Raw genomic sequence first — 24,596 nt, forward strand, 5'->3', positions numbered from 1 at the left:
TAATTGAATTAAAGATATCTACAATTACTTTGCAAAACATCAAGAATGGCAAAAAATAACAGGTCATATGTGTTCCGTGAATTAAAACAATTGTTATGCAGCACATATATATTAGCGACCATCTTATTATGTGACGGTAGGCTAATACATTGCTAAAATTAGAAAACATATTCGCTGTTTGAGCATTTTGAGATGACCCCCCCAAACAGTCGGAGTCGGTCTCGGAGTTCGCGTCACAGGCTATGTTAGAAATGTCTATTACTAGGAGACAGTACACTATTACAGAGAGACAGTACACTATTACTGAGAGACAGTACACCATTACTGAGAGACAGTACACTAATACTGAGAGACAGTACACTAATACTGAGAGACAGTACACTAACACTGAGAGACAGTACACTAATACTGAGAGACAGTACACTCATACTGAGAGACAGTACACTATTACTGAGAGACAGTACACTATTACTGAGATACATTACATTATTACAGAGATACAGTACACTATTACAGAGAGACAGTACACTAATTCTGAGAGACAGTACAATATTACTAAGAGATATTACACTAATACTGAGAGACAGTACACTAATACTGAGAGACAGTACACTATTACTGAGAGACAGTACACTATTACAGAGAGACAGTACACTATTACAGAGAGACAGTAGACTATTGCTAGGAGACAGTACACTATTACAGAGAGACAGTACACTATTACAGAGAGACAGTACACTATTACAGAGAGACAGTACACTATTACTGAGAGACAGTACACTATTACTGAGAGACAGTACACTACTACTGAGAGACAGTAACTACTACTGAGAGACAGTACACTATTACTGAGAGACAGTACACTATTACTGAGAGACAGTACACTACTACTGAGAGACAGTACACTAACTACTGAGAGACAGTACACCATTACTGAGATACAGTACACTAATATTGAGAGACAGTACACTAACACTGAGAGACAGTACACTCATACTGAGAGACAGTACACTATTACTGAGAGACAGTACACTATTACTGAGATACTGTACACTATTACTTAGAGATATTACACTAATACTGAGAGACAGTACACTATTACTGGGAGACAGTACACTATTACTGAGAGACAGTACACTATTACTGAGAGACAGTACACTATTACTGAGAGACAGTACACTATCACTTAGAGACAGTACATTATTACTGAGAGATATTACACTTAGCGGCAGGACAACCTATGGTCATGAGTTAGACAAAATCATCCCATTTTCATCCTTCTTTCAAGCGTTTTATTATATATAAATATATATATATATGTTTTTTGCGTTCAGCTTTTATGATGTTTTTTGTCATAGAGCAATTGAGTTAGACTTCTCGTGCGCTTCCATCAGGACCAACAAGCGTGATTAATTTAAGTTGTTATAGCTTGTTTTGCAAGTTTACATTACGTTATCGAAAGAAATGTTTGTAAATATTCTCAGATGATTTTTTCTGACAAAATGTTTGTGTCTTGAAAAGTACGGCACAGCAATATGTTTGAATAAATTGTCATACGTTGAAACCCTGATCCAAAAGGCAAAAAAATATGACACTAATGAATACGGTGTTAAGGACAATCTATCATCGTTTTAGGGTGTGATATTATGTTTCAAAGGACTCAAAATAACTTCATTAAACTATAGCGAATGTTAAGAAATATAGAAAAAGATAGAACAATCCAACCTGAGAAACAATACTAATATTAAAACGCTATTGTTCCAAACGTTTTTCGTTGAACAAGATATGTCAGCTCACATACATTAAATTTTAATCAAAACAACAAACTAGTCAGATTATTACTGGGGGAGTCGCAGCCTTGTCGGTAAAGTAATAAAAATCGCATTTGTGTATACGGGATTGTCTCCCTTGTTTAAAAGTCACGCTTAAGGGATTGGTTACAACATAATATCTATACCTAATTGAAAAGGTATATTACTATAATGACGAATTCCATGTTAACAAGCAAGCATTAGGGTTAAATTTATTTAAAATTTGATCGCATCAAATCATTTTGGATGGAAACAAAGAAAAATGGATTAAGCTATTGAATTAATTCACAGAAACTGTTAAGGAAGTGTTGCATGAAAGTAAAAGATATTTTCAAAAGCGATTACTGCAATTTTTTTTATTAATTTTTCTAGTAATATTACAAAACATTTCTTAAAATTGAATTTCTCTACAATTATATTCAGTCCAAACGACATTGGAAGTATTTTTTCAGACAAGTCAAGTAAAAGAGTAAGGGAATCAGGCTACTTTGTGAGGAATGCTGTTTTGTAAAATAATAGTATTGTTAAATATTAAATATTAAATATTTATCATTTTCCAGCAATTGTAAATCAAACTCATATCTTAAAGTTTCAAACTTAATGCATAGGTACATCGTGTTGTCTCGTATAGAATCGCATAGGGTTTTCATGTGGGAAGGAACCGGGCAACCCAATGCAGTGGAAATCAACTGGTCTTGAATTTAAGATATGATTTATTAAACCATTCACCACAGTATTCTTCAGTATACATTATTTACTCGTGTATGTGTAGAACACAAAAACACAAGTGGTAAATTCAAGGTTGATTAAGGATAGCGGTTTACAATAACATAAGACGCGGTTTGAATTGCTATACGGGGCAGTTGTTGTATTCTATCCATATAATTCCATGTATAATTGTATAACATGCGCAAAGGATAGCAAATGGGACGTATTTTTTGTCTATTTGGTGCTTTCTTTGCAAATACCTCGCACTGATCACAAGCACTGCTCTCTATCACTGATCTCTATCACTGATCACTAAGCACTGATCACTAGCACTGATCACTAGCAATGATCACAAACACTGATCACAAGCACTGATCACAAGCACTGATCACAAACAATGATCACAAGCACTGATCACAAGCAATGATCATAAGCACTGATCACAAGCACTGATCACAAGCGCTGATCACAAGCGCTGATCACTAGCACTGATCACAAGCACTGCTCTCTGGCACTGACCACAAGTACTGGTCTTTGGCACAGATCTCTACCACTGATCTCTAGCAAGGATCACTAGCAATGATCACAAGCACTGATCTCTAGCACTGATCTCTACCACTGATAACTAGTACTGGTCTCTAATACTGATCTCTACCACTGATCTCTACCACTGATCACAGGTACATGTACTGATCACAATCACTGATCTCTAACACTGATCTCTAACACTGATCTCTATCACTGATCACTAGTACTGATCTCTATCACTGATCTCTACCACTGATCTCTAACACTGATCACAAGTACATGTACTGATCACAATCACTGATCTCTATCACTGATCACAAGTACTCATCTCTAACACTGATCTCTAACACTGATCACAAGTACTCATCTCTAACAGTGATCTCTACCACTGATCTCTAACACTGATCTCTACCACTGATCTCTAACACTGATCTCTACCACTGATCACAAGTACATGTACTGATCACAATCACTGATCTCTATCACTGATCACTAGTACTGATCTCTAACACTGATCACAAGTACATGTGCTGATCACAATCACTGATCTCTAACACTGATCTCTACCACTGATCTCTATCACTGATCTCTACCACTGATCTCTACCACTGATCTCCAGCACTGATCTCTACCACTGATCTCTATCACTGATCTCTATCACTGATCTCTATCACTGATCTCTACCACTGATCTCTACCACTGATCTCTAACACTGATCACTAGCAAGGATCACAAGCACTGCTTTCTGGCACTGATCGCTAGCACTGCCATCATCATTATCATCATCATCATCATCATCAGTAGATTTTTTTTTCTTTCCATTACCGTTACATTGACGTCAAGAACAGGTATATAACCGCCAAGCAGGACTTACAGAGCTAATTCACAGATGGCTGTGAAATAGAAATCAACTCATTGGCACAACGTAAAAGTCGTATATATTTTAATATTTTCATAAAAAATATACAAACATACATTTACATATATCTTGACCTTGTAGTCCTATCAGCAATTACGTATTAAATAACTTCAGATATCATATCACGTAATGTAAAGAAATTGATTTTATAATTAGCTTGACACGATAGTGAAAATCAAACTTTAAATGTACAACAAGGTAATAAATTTTCTATTCAGTATCATTCAGACATTTTAATGCTTGCGATATTGACAAATGAAATTAAAATCTGCTCTCTACACAATGTCTATTTCGTGGTAATTCTTACGTATATTCCCCCCCTTGAGACATACTGACTGGTGCCTTTTATTGGCGAATTGTCGAATGTCAGTTTAGGTCAATTTTACAGGACCTCAAACCGCTGTTGTTTATCTGAACAACCAAACTTTAAACTACGTCCCAGTTTAATCATTTCAATTAATCTGATTGAAGTTGAGCAATATTAACACTATGGAAAAAATGTACACGGCATTGGCAATCAGTTAATTTACAGTTAAAGTATTTTTATGTTTTGCCTATAAAACTATATCGATAGAAATAACTTACACAAAATCTAGGTAATTTGACAATAGGTCTCACATACTCTCTTAACGTTATGTAAAAACGGATTGAAAAAACGTAAAAATCAGCCTATTCACATTACAGTTAGTGGTATCGTGATCAGTATTTCTAGTGTGTATACTCGTATTCTCTGAGATCATTTTAGGCAAAGGTCGTAGTAAAAATGATTTCAAGGTTAATGTAAATATAAATAATAACAATAAATAAACAAAACACAAGCAGTTCCACCACTACTCGTCAGCGATACCGCGATAGCAATACAATCTATTCTGTATGTTCATGGTAGACCACGCGTCCTGGTCCCGCCGTTTTCGACACGTGCTTGGTGTTGTGTATCTGTCGTGCCGCTTGCAGGTCGCGTTCGGTAGGTACTGCCTCTGTTGTGCCAACCTCGTGGTAGATTGGGACGATGGAAGCAGTTGGGGCCGCGACAACTGTAGGAGCCAGTAAATAGTCATCGGTCTCTGTCTCCCTTGAGACAAGAATGGGGTTTCCTTTCCTCTTTCTTTGGCACCATGAATTTGCTTTCCTTTTTGATGGACTGAAGAAGCTCTGTATTGACGGTGTTTGCTATTTCTGCCTGCGTTTTCTTCTGAATAATTTCAGTGTCCTCTTCTGAGGCAAAGTCTCCTTGTAAAGACTGCATCTTCAGGTAATAACGGATATGAGTTTTCGTTGTCATTTTTGATGGGTGGAATATTTCCATCTTTGTTGATTTCGCTGGGCATCGTAAAATCCTATTCATACAGAATAAACAAAGAAGGTCTTCTATGAACAATATGACAGATAGTTGTTGAATCCTCCATTGTTCGTACCGATTTTCTAGAACCGTGCCACATGTCGCAGACATCATAGCAATGAGAGCATTCAACAGGAGGACGTATGTCAGCAGAACAAATGCGATGAAGAGAATGATAGACAACCAAGGAACTCTTGCGTCGCGTAACCCGCCGATATTTGATAATCCTAACATTAAATTAAACATTGACAGCATAGTAGATCCGAACTCTAACAATGTGCTCACTTCCGTTGAAGAGTAAATTCCTTCAACGTTCGGAATACCTTGGCCTTGGTAGACTGTATGCATGCATGTTGTGAACGCTACAAGCTCGAGCCCAATGAATACGGAAAACCGGAATAAGTCTCCGAATATGACACGCTGTATCATGACTGTGAAAAAGCTGAACACCTGCCAACCACGTAAAAAGAACACGTTGAACCACCAACCCGTCAGCAGGGCAAATACAAGAGGTACACCATCATGAACCTCCAGAGCAAACGTCAGGAGGGAGTCGAGTAAAAGACAAACAGCGAACATTAGCACCATGGTTATATAGCCGATGTTGTGTTGCCAGTAACGAGAACGATGAGGCCTTTTCACCTTTGGAAAGATCAGGAGAACTCCGATTAGAAAATAAATGATTCCAAATATAAACTCCACCCATTGTGACACGTTTACTATCCAAACCGAGACGAGGTTTTTGGTGGCAGTAGAGTTTGCTGCCCTTGGAAACTTTGGGAAATGCAGGCTAGTCCTTTCAACTGCATATACGCTGAGAACGATCATCAGAAAGAAGTGAACCACCATCCAAAAAATGTACGTATTCTTGTACAAATTCCATTTTGCCTCAATAAGTACTTTCAGTGGTAAAAGTTCCATTAACTCAAATGCTGATGAACTCTTGTAATTGTTATCAAACATCATTTCCAAGATGGAGACCGTTGTTATAGAACCATTGCTTCCCCTACAGCAACCACGTCCGTCAATATCGTCATCATCGACAGACATCGTCTGTGATTGCGTGTTACCTATGGAGTCGATCTCCGTGATGTCGTACAGCTTGATATCAAACAGACCGTCATCGGCACTGAACACACAGTATATATCCTCAATGTTGAGAATGAACTCGAATAAGGTAACCATGCCGTACTCCGCTGCCAGCTGTAATGACGTTTGCGAGTCGTCATTTTTGAGAAACCAGACATGAGTGTATTCATTGCAAACTGTTTCTTCCCATTTTCCTTCCTTTTCTTTCTTTTTTGGAGCGTCCCAAGCAACTTTTGTCTTTTTCATGTCCAGTGGCGGGAAGTTCCGAGTGGAAGCCATGTCATGATGGTATCCATTTCCGATTGGCTTCACTTCATTGTCCTCTTTATTTTCTTCTTCTTCTTCATCATCCTCCTCCTCTTCCTCTTCGTCAGTTTGTACCTTTTTCTTTGCATGTGCTTGTTTCTCAACGATCGCTTTGGTAAATTGGACAAGGCGGTCGTGAAGATATTCCATCATCTCCCGAACCTCGCATGCTTTATCAGGATACACGGCGGCGTATTTGATAAGTGAATGAAATATGGTGTCGCCTTTACTATTCTGTTGATAGAGCTTCGCTCCAATATCCAACAGTTTATCTACCATATCCTTGTCGAACTTCAGGACAGCGACAAATAATGGCAGCTCTCCCATCATAACGGTGTTAACAAACAGCCTTCCAGTCGCTCGAGTGCTAAGTAATGTACGAAGAGACTGAGGGGAACGTGCGGCCACATTTAACATTTGATTAAATGCCGTCAAGTTGCCCTTTGTGATGGCGATGTGAAATGCTGTTTGACCGGCGTACTGCTCACACGAACGCGCCTTGAGGATGAGATTTGGCGCGATTTGTAGGATACGTGACGTAAGCTCGCCGTCGTCCTGATATTTGGCGGCAATATGGAGGAGTGTTTCGTCTGTGTGGTAGCGATAGTCCAACACTTGGCGCTCATCTGTTCGCCTCTGTAGTCGCTCAAGTAGCCACCGGGCCTTAGCAGAGTTCCGGTCCTGGATATAGCGGACAAGCCTGTCTAGCTTGGACGTGGTAATACCTGGATGAATTAAGTAAGGAGTTTTTATTAACATTCATAAAAGATTTCCTATTCGGTAAACACAACAATCTAACGGATTAATTTGTTGCTTAAATTTGTGAATTGCTGATAACTGGATACAGAGTTTGGTCCAGAGCATTGCTGAAGAGTCATGGAATGTAGTTTTATATTGAATATTCGGCATATAATGTATTCTATTGAATTGAATGTCTTTTAAAATTACAAAAGTTCTTTGATGGCAACAAGTGCCCCTCCCCAAACACATAAGTAACACACATAAGTAAGTAATTGGCAGGAAGGTATGAGAGCATTCTGGTTATTTAACACCAGTAACTACGTGTAGCTCGAACCTGCCGTTACGTTTGTATGAGAACATTTACAATAGTTCTATGTTCATTTTTACTTTTAATTTTCATGATTCCATTACTCAGATATACCATTGATTCGTGCTTGACTAGCTCTTTTATCCTACAAAATTTAGATCGAACAAAAATAGAATGATATTTTTATTTTGTTTATCACTTAATCCTCGTTTTCACGGCGCCAATACACCAATTTAGAAAAGTATATCGATTTCGAATGCACATATACACTCATTCGGAAGCATGCACACCATGTCATGAATAGTATCACAAAGTACAGGTATTAAAAATATAGTGCCAACAAGTGCATGTTGATTTGGTTTATGAATGGTATGGAAATCTGGTCAGAGATTAAAAGCACACCTCGCATACTAGTTCATAGCCTAACTTTCTCCAAGAGAGACACACATAATGTTATGGTTATCTCACTCAAGTAATGCTGTACGAGAGTGCATTAATTGTTAGCATTACATTTTTTGTTTTTCAGTTATGTATACAAATCATTAGATTTGTTCGTGTTAAGCCCGCGTTCTATCGATTTTGGGTTAGAGTTATGATGGTATTCTTTGTTGGTTTCGTATGCATTATATAGATAAACTCTTCGTCACATCGTTGTCACTTTATCATCTTACATGGTATATTTTGTCACCTACATTTGGTGTCTTCCCTCTAGCGGTCAGTGTGTGATTAAATCAGTATGTGTCAGACTTTCTGATTTTTTTTTCTACCACAGCTATCTTTCAGGACTGTCAGACTATTCCCAACTCTGACTAATGAAGCGGCGTCATGTGTCTGTCTGTCTGACTAATCAGTTAATCTTCTTAACCATTATCAGACCATTACAAAAATAGATTATGTTCAGTAAAACATGTAGATCTATTAAAGACCCTGTTGTAAATACAGAAGATATTCCACATAGTGAAAGTAGAATATGTCTAGTGCTAAGTTATATCTCTGAGAGGAAGGGCGATGACAGGGTATGATTCTGTAAATGTCTTAAAGTATCATATTCATCATTCTATATACTATAATATATTATCTATTTCCTGGTTTGCAAATATTTTTATAACAATAACAAATAAATATAAATCTGGATAAAATAATTACAATTTAGAATAATAAGGATATTGCACATTGAATTTTCAGTTGGAAAAAATTAGAAAATATGATTAAAACAAACACCTGTTAAATGATATTTATATAGACAATGTGCAATGATATCAATATGTAATAATATTATTCTTATCCTTTTTATAAAGATATACATACCCTTTCTTCCAAATTATGGAAAAACCTGCTGTTTTCCCCCAATTTGTCATACATTGTGAGAAAATTATGGTCATAAAAATACCACTGTCAAAAAGGGTGTGAACTATGTATAATATTTTTGAACAAAATATTAAAATAAAATTAATACATACCAGGCATTTTGAAGCTACTGAGCTAACTCCTAGTGGCGTGTGCCGCAGTAATCAATGATCACACTCGGCCATCCTCCGTAGTCTCTCGGGCACAGTTGTCATGTGTAACCAGCATGGAAAACGTACGACAAGTATATGGGTGTTCATATCAATAACACGACTATTACAGTCGTCATATCTTTGTTGTCGGCTTTGAATTTTTAATTGGCCCTGTCAATAAACACCGTTTATCCGTATTGATAGATATATATATTTAAAATACTACTACAGCTTGATCTACAAGACTTATCAGCTTTTCATATGATGTGCTAAATATGTATGATAAACTATTAAGTTAATTCCTAATAGACTTGTTGATGACTGATACATGTTTGAGTTAGCAGCAACTGCTGTGATAAATTAGGCATATATTAAATGTTTATAAATAGCAATGCTATTAAACTGATCCGCCTGTTTATATCCGAATTAGTTTTCAAGTTGAATATACTGTACGCTTAGTTGAGGACAATTCACTCCCGACTGAAATCATTATTCACGTCTTATCTAATATAATATGAAAAGCCTGTTGTTTCCTTCATTGTATATAGGCAGTTATGGTACAAATTACAGAAATTAAACTATTCAACAGGATTATTTCTCAATTATTGCAGCAGGGGTCTCCACGTTCAGCGTTCGGTTAAAGCAACCTAGTTCCTTTAAACCGTAGCATTTGTCTTAATCAAATCACGAGGAATTCACATTAATTCAGCTAATCTGTTCGATATTTGGGAAAATAAGATATAATTTTTGATTTGTCTTTATTTTCCAAATAAATATTAACACATGATGAAAAACAGAAAACAATAAGATATCCACAAATGTTTTATTAATAATCTTAATAACCTGGGTTATTATTTAATTTTCTTATGTATAAAAGACATACGGGTTCTATATCAATTCGACCGGACAGTGTATAAAGAACCTGTATATTGTCCTCGTAATTTACTTTATTTGTACCCCTTAAATGTGATAAAAGTCAGACAAATCTTCGATAAATTGAAAATATTTGATAAATCAAAATAATTTTAATTTCGAGCATACCTCTTTAAACCATTGGTAGATGTATTAGCTCTTTCCTGACCTTGTATGGTAATTATAACGTCAGATGACACGCGTTTTACTTGGGACAAAATTTTTATCGGTATATCAAATGTACCTTTGAAACCAACGTGTGGGTGTCGGAGAACACCTGCGTGCATAATTGCACGAAAACATCACACACTACATTTAATCACTCACATTCGCTGACCATACTTTACACAATTCCAGGTGATTATTACGTGTTTCAGGTGAATAGTATTGAATATCCTCAACACATTACCTGTTGGTCCCGCAACCAGATAGTAAATCCACCGCGTAATTTAATCATATAGCTGAAAGAGTGAATATTGGCTTTTACTAATCGCTTGTAAAGAGCTCTACACACTTTTGTTTTATAAACAGTTTCTGTATTACAACATAATCTAGTATACTTGATTATAGGTGGGTATCTTGCTCTCAATAAAGAAAATATAAAAGTGATTTGTTATATAAATTTCTGCTGGTATTGTTTTGTCTTATTACACACTTCCTGAATCTGATATCATATTTATAAGAGATTTATTGATTTGTATCAAACTGAGCGAATAAGGTACAATATCTGTCACATTTCCATGTTGTTATGTACAACCAGCTTGTCAGTCAGTCATTAGACATTAAATCAGCTATCCAGTCATTGAAACAGTGAGCCACCTAACAATCCAAAATGTAAAACCCATTCAGCCGCTGGGTAAGTCACCGAGACATGCTGACAGCCATATCAGCTCGCCCATCCAGCAAGCCATCAAGCCATTCTCATATGTTGTTAAAAACTCTAAAACGGCTCTTTTACATTTTCATATAAACAATGTAACCATTTTTTTTCTTCAGTAAACGGTAGTTGAGAGAATGTTTTTGTTTTTGGTACATGTGTATGATGTTTGGGATAACACTGCCTTTAGCATGTAATTCTTGATATGTAGCATCGCCTTTCTGATATTGTAGACCATTCTTGAAATACCATTGTAATGATATATCTCTGTGGCACGCTTTTGTATCCTAGCTACGAGTAAAGAACTTACAGTGTGTTTTATCTGTGTGGATAGAGTAAGACCAACCAAGCGGAATCGATCCAGTTATAAAAGAACAAAGTACAATAGATAGTTCTGCATAATTACAACACCATATACAGATGGCCCCTTTTTAGAATGACGTACAACGAATGAATAGTAATAAAATCAGGTCATAAAACATCATGTTGACGACATCAATATATAAGTCGATTGCAAATGACGTAATGAACACGCAATTAAGCTTTTCTATTAGATTAAACAATTTAACTTATCACGTGATCCTTTCAGCCCACATTGTCCTAGATTTAAAATGTGGAATATCATATCATACAAGTAATGATAACATGTGGTTTAAACAATTAGTATAGTGAAAAATAATATACGGCATTGTGTATAATATTTCCATGTAGGCTACATAACTATTTATCAATTAGTCTTTAGATCATACCAAGTTCGGGTAAGGTCAATTTAAAATACGTCATAAAGTGCTTGAGCTTTTTTTTTTTTAGATCAAGTCATATGTGCACTGATATTGGAATTCAACAGTTAATGACGAAGATTTAAAATATTACTTATATATAGTAGTTGTACTGTATTTGAAAGGAACACGCTACATAATCACATTCATATCAGTTGTACTAGTACTGTGCTAGCAGTGCCAATATTTAACATTCGATATGGGTACAGTTTAAGTAATTGATTACGATTAGCATAACATATTTAGATCAGTGTTGGTAAGCCTTAAATTAGATATTTCTGCATTGCTCGTGAAATTCAAATATATCATCACCGTGTGCATATCGGACCGAATTACTAAACGCAAAAGAACTCGTTTGATTTATGACAGCTACTTCGTAACAAGATATATATGTTTAACAATAGTTTTTATTAGCATTCAACTTCATCGGTTTTTCTTCATGTTTTTTTTAAGGAACTCCCTTCGAGTGGTGGCCAAATGAAGAAATCCTTGTAGTGTATTCATTCCGGAACTATATAAGTGTCCGGATCCCATTTAGTCTCGCCTGGCGTAGCGATACGTTTTACTGAAATAAATAGTTCTAAGTTGCCGCCATTGAATATACAGTTGTGTTATTCTGTTCCTCCGGTAAAGACACCACATATTGGCGACGAGGATGTCTGAATCCATCCAGGAAACGTAAGATGGGACAAGAGACTTGTTTATAAGATACTCAAGAAATCTAGACATCGCAATTTTGCAGGATACCCCTGGTAGAAGGTATTTTTGTTCTGGGTCGATCGATTTCGTTGTTCAAACCACGTGTATCGGTGCGGATAATTGTGAATTTCCCCAACATCACTATAAACCAGTATGACGGGTAAAGTTGGCAGAATTGACACTTTCGATGAGAGTATAGAACGATGGGAGGCCTATAAAGAACAGGCTAGACCAATATTTTATTGCTAATACAATAAAAGAAGAAAAACAAGTCCCCGCTCTCCTCAGTCTGATTGGCGGAAGGACATACGGACTTCTGCGTGATTTGACCGCGCCAGATTTACCGGCAACCAAAACATACCCAGTTTTGACGAAAATTTTGCAAGACCATTACTCGCTGAAACGCTTGTAATAGCTGAACGTTACCGGTTTCACAAACGGGATCAACGTGAGGGAGAGTCAATTAGGATTATAATGCAGCCCTTAGGAAGCTGAGCGAGAATTGTACATTCGGAGACACCCTCAATGATACATTGAGAGACAGATTAGTTTGTGGGTTGAAGGCAGAACATATACAGAAAAAGTTATTAACCGGATCTGATTTAACTTACCAGAAGGCACTAGAGGTCGCTATAGCCTTTGAAACAGCCACGAAGGATGCGGTAGAGCTACAGAGACAACATGTGAAGACTCCAGTACATAAGATACGGAAAGAGAAAGTACAACAGCAAACTACCAAGAAACCTTCATTTCCCAACAAGCATGACAAGCGTGCTTGTCCGGTAAACCATGGAAGAAGGGTGCTCCAGTAAACAGAGTTCAAGATGACAGTGGGTCTGACCCAGAGATGATCAGCTCACAAGAGATATTTGACATTTCGAGCCGTTCAGGAAAATCTGGCGGTTCTGATGCCATTTGGTTACACCCTATGGTTGATGATGTTGAATGGCCATGGAGTTGGACACTGGGTCAGCTGTGTCAATTATAAGTCAATCAACATTTGACCGGTACTTCTCTTAGAGAAAGAGTGATATTAGAGAAACAAAAGTGACACTTAAAACATATTCTGGAGAAAAACTGAGCCCACTTGGTGTTTTTGAAGTACAGGTTGGACTAAACAGTCAACATAAACGTCTGGAATTGTTCGTGGTGAAACATGGAGGACCTCCCTTGTTTGGGAGAGACGGGCTACGCAGTATAAAACTGAACTGGCATGAAATTAAGACAGTTACGGTTACAAGTGGTTCGAAACAAACACTTAGTGTAGCTCAACAGCTTGAGAAATATCCAGAAGTATTCAAGGATGAGCTTGGTACCCTGAAGGAAATTACTGCCAGAACAAAGGTAAAGGGAGGTGCTAACCCAAAATTCTGTAAAACGCGTACTGTACTGCGGGCATTTTGACATTCAGAATGGGCCACACCCATAGTTCCTATTCCAAAGCGGGACGGCAGCGTACGCATATGCGATGATTTCAAGCTCACGGTTAACCAAATTCTTGACGTCGACCAGTATCCCTTACCAAGGATCGATGACATCTTCGCGACACTTGCTGGAGGTCAACATTTCACGAAGATCGATCTAAAAAATGCCTATCTACAAATGGTTGTACGCGAAGAGGACCAACCTTACCTGACAATCAACACACACCGTGGCTTATTTCGGTATAACCGACTAGTATTCGGTATATCAGCTGCTCCAGCAATATGGCAAAGGTCCATTGATCAAGTTTTACAAGGCGTGCCACGCGTACAATGCATTCTCGATGACATGATCGTTACAGGCACGACTGATGAGAAACATCTGGAAAATCTAGAAACTGTACTTCAGCGGTTGGACCGTTACGGGTTACGTGTAAATAAGGACAAATGCGAGTTCTTCAAAGACTCCATTGAATTTTGTGGACACACCATCGACAAAGATGGCCTGCACAAGACGCCTAGTAAGGTGGAAGCTGTGGTAAACGCACCCTGCCCAGAAAATGTAAGTCAACTCAAGTCTTTCCTTGGACTTGTGAACTATTATGGTAAGTTTATTCAGAACTTGTCATCGATTGTAAACCCTCTCAACCAGCTACTAGAGGCCGACCGGAAGTGGGTATGGTCTAAGGATTGTGACGCAGCATTCCGATGTGTGAAGGAAGTTGTGGCATCTGAGCAAGTACTGACTCATTTTGACCCTTCGAAAAGGTACAGCTAGCGACAGACGCATCTCCCTATGGTTTGGGCGCTGTGCTATCGCACATGATGGAGGATGGATCTGAAAGGCCAATAGCCTTTGCGTCGCGTTCTCTCTCAAAATCGGAACGAAATTATTCCCAAATAGACAAAGAGGCACTTGGGATAGTTTGGGGAGTAAAGAAATTCTATCAGTATCTGTATGGGCGTCTGTTCATTTTACTGACGGATCATCAGCCGTTGACGTCTATATTTCACCCAGAGAAGGGGATCCCAATGACAACTGCGGCTAGACTTCAACGCTATGCCCTATTTTTGGCAGGATTCCAATATGACATCAAGTACAAGAGTACAACAAGACATGTAAATGCAGATTGTTTGTCGCGATTACCCTTGGTCTCTAAGCAGGAGACAGAAGGAGACACTGTCGAGACGTTCATAGTGTCTCATATGGACACTCTCCCGGTAACTAGCAAGGAAATCTCACGAGAAACTTTAAAAGACCCAACCCTGTCAAAAGTGTACACCACTGTACAGCGAGGGTGGATCGAGGATGAAGATAAATGCTTAGGCATATTCTACAACAAGCGTGTGGAAATAAGCATTCATCAGAACTGTCTGTTTTGGGGAATACGTGTTATTGTTCCCAGTACACTCGGGCAAAGAGTGCTAGACGAGTTACATGAAGGACATGTCGTGGTAAAGATGAAAGGCTTAGCAAGAAGCTATGTCTGGTGGCCGGGCATTGACACAGACATTTAACACGTTTGTAAATCTTGTACAGGATGCCAGGAGGTCAAGCATGCGCCACCCGCCGCACCTATTCACCCATGGGAATGGCCGTCCATTCCCTGGCAGCGTATTCATATAGACTTTGCAGGCCCATTCCTCGACATGATGTTTTTTGTGGCAGTCGATGCCCATTCAAAATGGCCTGAAGTGGTTCCGATGAAAACGACCACAGCAGAGAAAACTGTGGAGGTGATGCGAGAGATATTCAGCAGAAACGGAGTCCCAGCTCAGGTAGTGAGCGATAACGGCCCCCAGTTCGTATCGGAACATTTTGCCAATTTCATGAGGTGTAATGGAATTAAATACACAACATTAGCTCCATATCATCCAAGCACTAACGGTCTCGCGGAGCGTTTTGTCCAGTCTTTCAAAGGTGCAATGAAAGCAAGCAAGAAGGACTCTGGTTCAATACAGAAAAGGCTGGCGAACTTTCTATTGGCATATAGAAACAGTAAACATATGACCACGAATGAGACCCCAGCAAAGCTCTTCATTGGACGTAACTTACCATCGCGGCTTGATTAGATCAAACCGGATATAAGACGACGCGTTGATGAACACCGCTGGAAACAAGAATCCAAGCGACAGGTTCCTTGTAGATCATTCTCTGTGGGAGAGCAAGTATATACATATACGTGACTATCGTGGTTCACAAAAATGGATTTATGGCAAGGTTGCAGAGAAGACGGGCCCGGTCTCATACAAAGTTGAAATTGCACCAGGTGTATTCTGGCGTAGACATTTGGACCAGCTTCGTGCTACAGAGGTGGTCGAGAAACCATCAGAAGTCCACTTACCTGTTAAAGGAGATGTTAAACCCAACTATCCAACAGTCTTATTGGAAAATACAGTCAATAACAAGTCAAGAGTCATCGACAACAGTGTGTCGTCAGTACCATCAACAATGTGTCAAGAGTCGTCAAGTGAAGTCAGTTCACCGTCTCCTGTCATTGAGCCTTGTCCGACGCCAGAGAATATGTTGACGCTGGAGCGGCGTTATCCACGTCGCAACATCGTTCCACCAAAGAAGCTTCAAGACTTTATTACGACCTAGTTTTCTGTTTGAGTGTTCGCAGATATTTCTAGTAATTTCTATGAACACATTGTGTCAGGGGCACAATAATCCCCGTGTGTATCCTAGGAACCATGTCGGTTCCAAAATTGTTGTTAAATAACAAGTTTGTATTGATAGAACACCAAGCAGATGTGTTATGCTGAGTTAGTTGCTACAGCTACAAGTTCTTTACAGTTCACAGTTATAAGTGTTTAAATGTGTATTCGCAGATTATTACTAAAACAGGCAAATACTACTATAGGTTTTTATAGAATTTTGCAATGATTGGACAAAATGATGCTAGTCTTGAAAGTGAAAACAAGTCTACAATAGGTTTGAGTGAATTTTATTGTGAAGAACAATTTAAACAGAGACATGGCTCTTGTATGTATCAACTTTGATGCATTAGTTAAATGATGTCCAAGTGATCTTGTCAATATCAGTAATTGTCAAGTAATTGTTATTATAACTTCATAATTAGGAGGGAGGATATGTAGTGTATTCATTCCGGAACTATATAAGGGAACAACCAACCAATTGAAAAAATATACTTTTGAAACAGCCCCTGTGTATAGAACGTTGAGCCAAGGATAAAATGTCTGACAGCCACTGATTGGCCAGTATGTTATGAAGTGAAAAAATAGATATGTAGCCTGATAGGTAACGATCAATAAGAAATGTTGATATAAATTTCTTAAGTCCGATTGTTTTTTTCCCCAAAAGTTCACGTAATAATAGTAAACAGGTAAACATTTAAGATTTTTGAGAATTTTTACTGCGAAATTCACCTATTTTCAAAATGGCTACCCTGGAGAAAATTTGAGCTGAAGGACCCAACTTTTTTTTTTGATTAGGTGTTATATCAGACCCTAAACTTTTGTTATAAACCATAATCGTCATATTCAATTCAAGAATTTGAATGAAATAATCCAAAACGTTAACACTAAGGTCTATGGGAAAACAATTGGTTGGTTGGTCTCTATAAGTGTCCGGATCCCATTTAGTCTCGCCTGGCGTAGCGATACGTTTTACTGAAATAAATAGTTCTAAGTTGCCGCCATTGAATATACAGTTGTGTTATTCTGTTCCTCCGGTAAAGACACCACAATCCTGTGTCCTAATAACTGGGCGACCTTTACACATCATTTATTGGCGCAAAATGCAAATATGTTAATTCAAGCACCCAGTTCAATACAGTGTACAATTTTCACAAACTACACAGGGTTATCCCGCGGTTGCTAGGGAAACGATCAATCGATCTTACACGGGGTAAAACAGTTGGAACGCGCTATATGGCGCTGCTCACAATAACGTAACGTCATCGTTTTATGTAGAGTAAATGATGACGTCATCCATTTTGACACACATTTCAAGGATTATTTGAGATGGCGAGCTGAAAAAAATTCATAAAAACTTACATAATAAATAATGGGTCCGTTGTGCGAACATGGATATCACAACCCTCGTGTAAGAGTTTGACTGCCAAACTTTTACACTCGGGTTGAGATATCCCTGTCCACATGTATGTCGTCACGTCAACAACACCATGACGTCACGGCGACAATACAATGAAGTAACGTCGACAATTCACACGCCACGTCAACAATTCATTGCACTGATGCAACGTTTATATTAGACATATGAGTAAATAGAGTAAGAGAAAAATAACTATTCACCCCCATGGAAATAAGACGGGAATATCAACCCTTGGAGTAAGATATTGAAGTTGCCAAACACTTGACAAGTCTCGTGTTTGGCAGCTTAAGAATCTTCTTCTTTGGGTTGAGATTCCAGTCTTACCTCCGAGAGGTGAAAATTCTATTAATCTCAAGTAAAGCAGAACATCCTATCCATGCAAGTCTCATACTCTCTGAACAGAAACATTAGTGTCAAAAATCGGTTAAGATTGAGACTTCCTCTCCCCCTTGTCATGTCAATTGATATAAATTATTCCATTCATGTTCACACGTACACATGTATAGAGAAATTATCATACGTTATTTCATGTAGAACTTTTGAGAGAGGAAATAATTACCTCGTTGATAGGTATTATATTGATGCCACATATTCGCAAATAGTCCTAACACTTCAAAGAACAGACTGAAATATATTAATTTACATAACAAACAACAACAAAGCATTTTTGTCCCAGCTGAATACACAACATAATATATTTGTCACAGAATTTGAAATAATTACCAAACGTTTTCTTTACCTTTCTTCAGTGGCAATAACAGTATGATATGATTTTCATTCAAAAGTGATATTGACAGGCCGTGCACAATAAACTGGTGAATAGCTTATTGACTGAGTATTTCTAAAAATAAATCGTGATGTGTCGTCCTTGGCATCGTCTAAAAATGTCCAATATCTCGCAAGCAATTGAAACTCAAACAACAACAATTCATTTCAAGTATCTATATTATTTGTAAAAGAGTTTTTCCGTTTGTATTAAGTGATGTTTAATATACATGATTAAATATTTACAAATATGGAATTTTCTACGTGTATTATTTGTTTAATCAAACTAACCATTATATAAATATATATATACTGGACAAAATAAGTTAAGGATCATGAAATATTATCATAATATGTTTTGAGATGTTAAGAATATGTTCCCCTTAAGTACACCCGTAGTTTCGCCTATGTATGCCCACGTTGGTTTCAGTGTTGTATGCACGTGCATCATGAGGGTATGCTGTTCTGGTCTGGTGAACAGTGCTGGTGTCTAAAACGGACTGAACAACCACTACAGGTGAATGTGTTAAGTTTAGTTTGTGATACTTTTAAACTCAAATTGAGGGATATCTTTACGTAATCGATCGAGTTTATACTGATACTTAACTAATTAATCATGCGTGGACATTTAAATGATATTGAAGCCGTGCGAGGAATAGGACTCCTTCAAGCAGTTCAAAATCAGAGAAATGTGGCTGTCCAGCTTAATGTTTCACAAAGTGTGATAAGTAGGCTATGGAATCGGTATCAACAGACCAATAGTGTCCAACAACGACCCAGATCTGGACGGACACGCAGTACAACAGTTCGGCAGGATAGGTTCATCTGCAATATGGCAAGACGTCAGAGGTTCGTGACTGCTCCTGTCTTAAATAGGCGATTTCAAATGGCTACAACCAGAGGATCTCTTCTCAGACAATAAGAAACAAACTGCATGCCTCTAATTTACGAGCCAGAAGACCCGCCGTGCGACCAATTTTTACACGAGTCCATCATCGACAAATGAGACATCAATGGGTCTCTCAACTGGCAGTTGCGGCACTGGAGATCTGTTCTTTTCACAGACGAGTCTAGATTTTGTGTAGACTTTCATGACGGCAGGAGGAGGGTATGGAGGTCGCAGGGTGAGCGCTATGCAGACTGCTGCGTTACCCAACATGACCGCTTTGGAGGTGGATCAGTAATGGTTTGGGCTGGAATAAGTATTGACTACCATACCGACCTCTGTGTGTTCGATAATGGATCTTTGACAGCAATTCGTTACAGGGACGAAATTCTACATCCTATAGTAAGACCTATTGCAGGAGTTGTCGGCCATGACTTCATTCTGATGGACGACAATGCTCGTCCTCACCGTGCTCGTGTTGTAAACGACTATCTTCAAAGGGAGACAAATGTTCGCATGGACTGGCCAAGTCGTTCTCCCGACCTGAATCCTATTGAACACTCTTGGGACATCCTGCAACGCCAGCTTTCAGCTCGACCTAATCCTCCACAGAACCGACAAGAGCTCATGACAGCTTTGCAAGAGTAATGGCAACGTATCCCACAGATCAACCATCGACGACTAGTTAGGAGCATGCGCAGACGTTGCAGGGCAGTTATGAATGTCAACGGAGGTCATACTGTCTATCAAGCCTTCGATGACAGTTCACGGACTTTTTTTCGATGAAGTGTTTGACATGCTCCATTTGTTTTTACACTTTAATTTAGAGGGTGCTGGTCCTTAGAGTTATGTGCTCTTGACGCTTATGAATAAACACGATTTTTATTTGTGTAATCATTGACTCCTCTGATTTTACTGTCTTGATAATACAAAACATTATTAAATTCATTTATATTTCTAAAACTGTGTTCACTTCGACTGGCACCCTACCCTGTCTCTAGAATATTAAAATCAACTTAATAATGCGCTTGATAATTTTGGTCCCTTGGATAAAAAAAACCTAAGGGTCTGGTGGCCAGTCTAAGAAAACTATAAAAAAAACACCTTAAGTTATTGATCAATTTGTGGTCTTTTCTTTTTGCGATTAAATACATGTACCGACAAAAATAGAAAGGATATATTTGTATAGTATATGTACTCATCATTGGAAACCATCCACGTCTTCTACTTCAACAGTTTCAACTGGAGCCATAAATGATCGTCGAGTTGTGGTTGGCTTATTGGAGTCTTGTAATACTGAAGAACAAAGACCACTTTCTTGCAGCTCCCCAAACACCATTTTAACTGAAACCACTGACACGGGACGCATTCTTTGACGTTCTCCATTTAAACCCTGAACCTGAATTGAATTACTAGAGGACAGGCGACTTATGGATTTGACTTTTGATTGGGAACGGTTAAACGCAACCGTTGTCCGTTGCTTTTGTATATTCCCAAGTGACGGTGCTTCTAGAGATGCTGTTGATTGATGCCTCGTTTCAAGTTGATCTCCTAATGATGACACTACAGATGCCCCTCGCATATCAGGTTCATCCATGGCTGATTTCGGAAATAAGGCAGAATTCGTTCGGTCTATTGTAGGCTCCTGAGGAACAGTCTGCATTTGTGCCAACGATGACATCCGCTGCATTGGTGATCTTTCAAAAGATTTCGTTGCTTCCAGAGGAACCGTTATTGCGGTGGAAGATGGTACCCGGTGCATTGATGGTTTTGCGTTCATGATCAGAGGATTTTGTCGTATCATGTCTATTTCTTGTTTATCTTCAATTTCTGTAAAATTAGGAGGAGAATCTTTGTGTATTTTTGGTTTTTCTTCATGATTATATATTCTTGGTTTCTCTTCAGGACTACGTATTCTTGGTTTCTCTTCAGGACTGTGCAATCTTGGTTTCTCTTCAGGACTACACATTCTTGGTTTCTCTTCAGGACTACGTATTGTTGGTTTCTCTTCAGGACTGCGTAAATTTGGTTCCTCTTTCCTATTATCTTCGGACTCTGTTTGGCCTATAATGTTCATATTTGGGGATATTGGCGGTATTTGCCCTCTAAAAGAAAATGGTTGATCTGTATCTCTGAACGAAGCTGTTGCGTCAAAATCAAAATCTGAAGATTCCCCTGGGACATCAAAAGCAATTGCATCTCGCAATGTATTCCATGTACGCGGATCAGGATGAAAATTCCCAAAATATTCCGGAACTGGCCCCTTTAGAGGAAGTGGGCTATGAAAGCGTCCCATGTCCTTAAATATACCAGGTTCGGCCACATCAGTTCCAAACGGTGACTCTGCCTGGTTTGAAGTCGTTGTTCCGTTCGGAATTTGACTTGCCTGTGTTCTTTTTCTGAACCTAAGAAAACAAAATGAAACATAGCAGATACTAGGCCAAATGTAGTTTAATGTATTATTTTAGTTTATGATGGGATTCATGATTATGTCATCACATTGATGTCACCTTACTCAGAATGTAGGATAGGTATATTAAACACGAGTGTCACAAAATAAAGTTGGGCTTGTCGAGGGATTAACCGTATTTTGTAATCCTAAGGGAATATTCACAGATACCAACGGTTATTTTTATAAGTTCATATTATAGCTACGAACAGGGACTCGATACAAGTATTCGATCTTTTTGTTACTTAGGATAAGATGTGTTTACCGATTGTCTGATAGAATAACCAATGTAGTTCCGGCGATAACGACGACCATTACCGAAATTGAAGTCCCTGCTGTGCCTACCGGAAACTAACTAGATGGTTATATCTTGTAAGAATTTCTATACATAGCAAGTTTTGTTCACGAGATTATGAGTCAGTTTGGTTATGTATGTTTGTATTAAAATATTCTTACCCGGGTTCATATCAAAGTTCAGTAAATAGATTGAAGCTTTCTTTTTCTTGTTCTAATTTATTATTGAATTTAGATGAAAAGAAATTGTTCAAATATATCTAATATGTTTTTAGCAAAGAAACTTTACTTTATACGAATGATTGATTGATTGAGAGTTTCATATGTTATAGATGCAAAAAAATACTCCTGGGAGCGTGAAATACAGATACAATATATCATACCTTTTCCTCTTTATCAAGAATACGCTTAAAATTGCAAAGAAGACAAGAAGCAGCAGTCCGACGGCTCCAGCAACTCCAAAATAAGCAACACTGACGTCCTCTTCTAACGCTTGACTTGCTTGCAAAGCACCTGCTGGTGAAGCAGTTCATAACGCATATTGATACATATATATTTATGTTAATGTAACATCCTATCATATAAATGTTTGGTAGTAATGTCCTTTCACAACAAATGTGAAATTATTGTTTTACTTTAAAAAAAAGAGAGAAAAAAATGTACGTTAAAGAAATTAATAATCAAATTAGCGATTTCTGAAGAAACGATTTTATGCAAAAAGTAAATACATGATTAGAAATACAAAACATGAATACGAGAAAAGATAATGACAATTGAAAAATATTTCCAGGGGAAAATACCTTCCGCATTGACACACAGCTCTGTCAATGGATGAGACCATACGTTTCCAACTTCACATGTGATGACGTCGAACTGCTTAGTATATCCGGAGACACAATCATATTGGCAGGATTCATTGACACCTCTCTGACACGATGTCCAAAGCTTCCAAATATCGGACTCGGTATCCGCAGGGCAATTATCTGACAGGGCGGGAAATTGAAATACCGTTTACTCTTAAAAGATTATATAAAAGTCGCAAACGATATAAATATCTAGATACAATAGACACAAAAATAAATTAAACTGTATTATATAGTTCGCACTAAAACTAGCTATAAATGTATTGTTTTTATTGGCAAAATATATGTGTTAAAACTATCCGCCGCTTCGAACTGACCATTTATTTTCGTGCTATGTTTAATAATTGCGAATATAGCGAAAGTAAATCATTTATATATGTAAAGGATTGATTCTTACTTTAGTTGTACAGCTTGCATACTTAAATAAAATGTTAATTCTTACTTTCACAAACAGTTTGAGGGTCTGTGTCCCAGTAACCATCAGCCATGCATGTCAAGGTATTTGTTGGTGCAGTACTATGGTATCCGGGATTACAGTCGAAAGTGCACACCTCCTGGACAAGGTGTTCACATGTACTGTTGATCGTCCCGTTGGAAACCCTATCTTCACAAAGGATATCTAACCAGAAGAAAAATGACAATTTATGAACACTTTGTACAGTCAGTATTGGCAAGGCGTGGATTTTAAGGGCTCATATGTGATCACATGAAGTTTTTAAAGTTTGATCCTGGAATCAGATCCCGCACATCTTGGTAAAAGGTGCTTGGACTATTCTCTGATTGTAACAATGGTGGCATTTGCAAATTTGATACATAAGATTATCATATTCAATATAGGTGAACTTATATTAAAAAGATGATGCTGATAAAGTCTTCAACACTTACCATATTCACACAAGGAGGGATTACTCGGATGTATGTCTATTCCATCAGAGCAAGCACACAGGGATTCCGTGTTTATCTCCCTTGGTAGGCAAAATGCGCTGCAACCACCGTTATTTACTGAACAGTCGGAAGTCTCTGTCATAAACAAAAAATGTCTACTCTAAACTTTGCGGGTTTTTCATAAATAAATAGTTGGTGACATTTGGACGACAAAATATCTAGGGGTAATAATACATATATAAGGCAACGTCTAAATCATTTTCATTTCATTTAAGATTTGAACAAAAAGAGCATTGTTGCGTCATTCACAATTCATGACGTCACGTCACTGTCCATATTATGGCGTCAATTTCTGACTGGTTCAGCCTTTGGTATATTACACTAGCGATATACACAGGATACAAGGTCGGTTATGATAACTGAAGACACAGTAGAAATCAC

General features: G+C 38.0%; 2 protein-coding genes across 2 annotated transcripts; one reads left to right on the top strand and one right to left on the bottom strand.

Annotated features, from left to right (window-relative positions):
* Positions 1-4,054: 4,054 nt before the first annotated feature.
* On the bottom strand, positions 4,055-9,215 carry LOC117342977 (transient receptor potential cation channel subfamily V member 5-like). Its single transcript, XM_033905292.1, has 2 exons — positions 9,209-9,215; positions 4,055-7,425 (listed from the first exon to the last, which is right to left on the bottom strand). The coding sequence occupies exons 1-2, from the start codon at positions 9,213-9,215 to the stop codon at positions 5,021-5,023; spliced, it is 2,412 nt and encodes an 803-aa protein (XP_033761183.1). The 3' UTR covers positions 4,055-5,020.
* Positions 9,216-14,760: 5,545 nt separating this feature from the next.
* Positions 14,761-15,453, top strand: LOC117342978. The gene has a single exon (XM_033905309.1). It carries the CDS (start codon positions 14,761-14,763, stop codon positions 15,451-15,453), a length of 693 nt encoding a protein of 230 aa, XP_033761200.1.
* Positions 15,454-24,596: the final 9,143 nt, after the last annotated feature.

Source organism: Pecten maximus, chromosome 2 (genome assembly GCF_902652985.1).
Source record: "Pecten maximus chromosome 2, xPecMax1.1, whole genome shotgun sequence".
In the NCBI taxonomy this organism is placed as follows: domain Eukaryota; kingdom Metazoa; phylum Mollusca; class Bivalvia; order Pectinida; family Pectinidae; genus Pecten; species Pecten maximus.

Coding starts and splice junctions, on each gene's coding strand:
- LOC117342978 (XM_033905309.1), top strand. CDS start 14,761: ATGGAGGATGGATCTGAAAGGCCAATAGCCTTTGCGTCGCGTTCTCTC.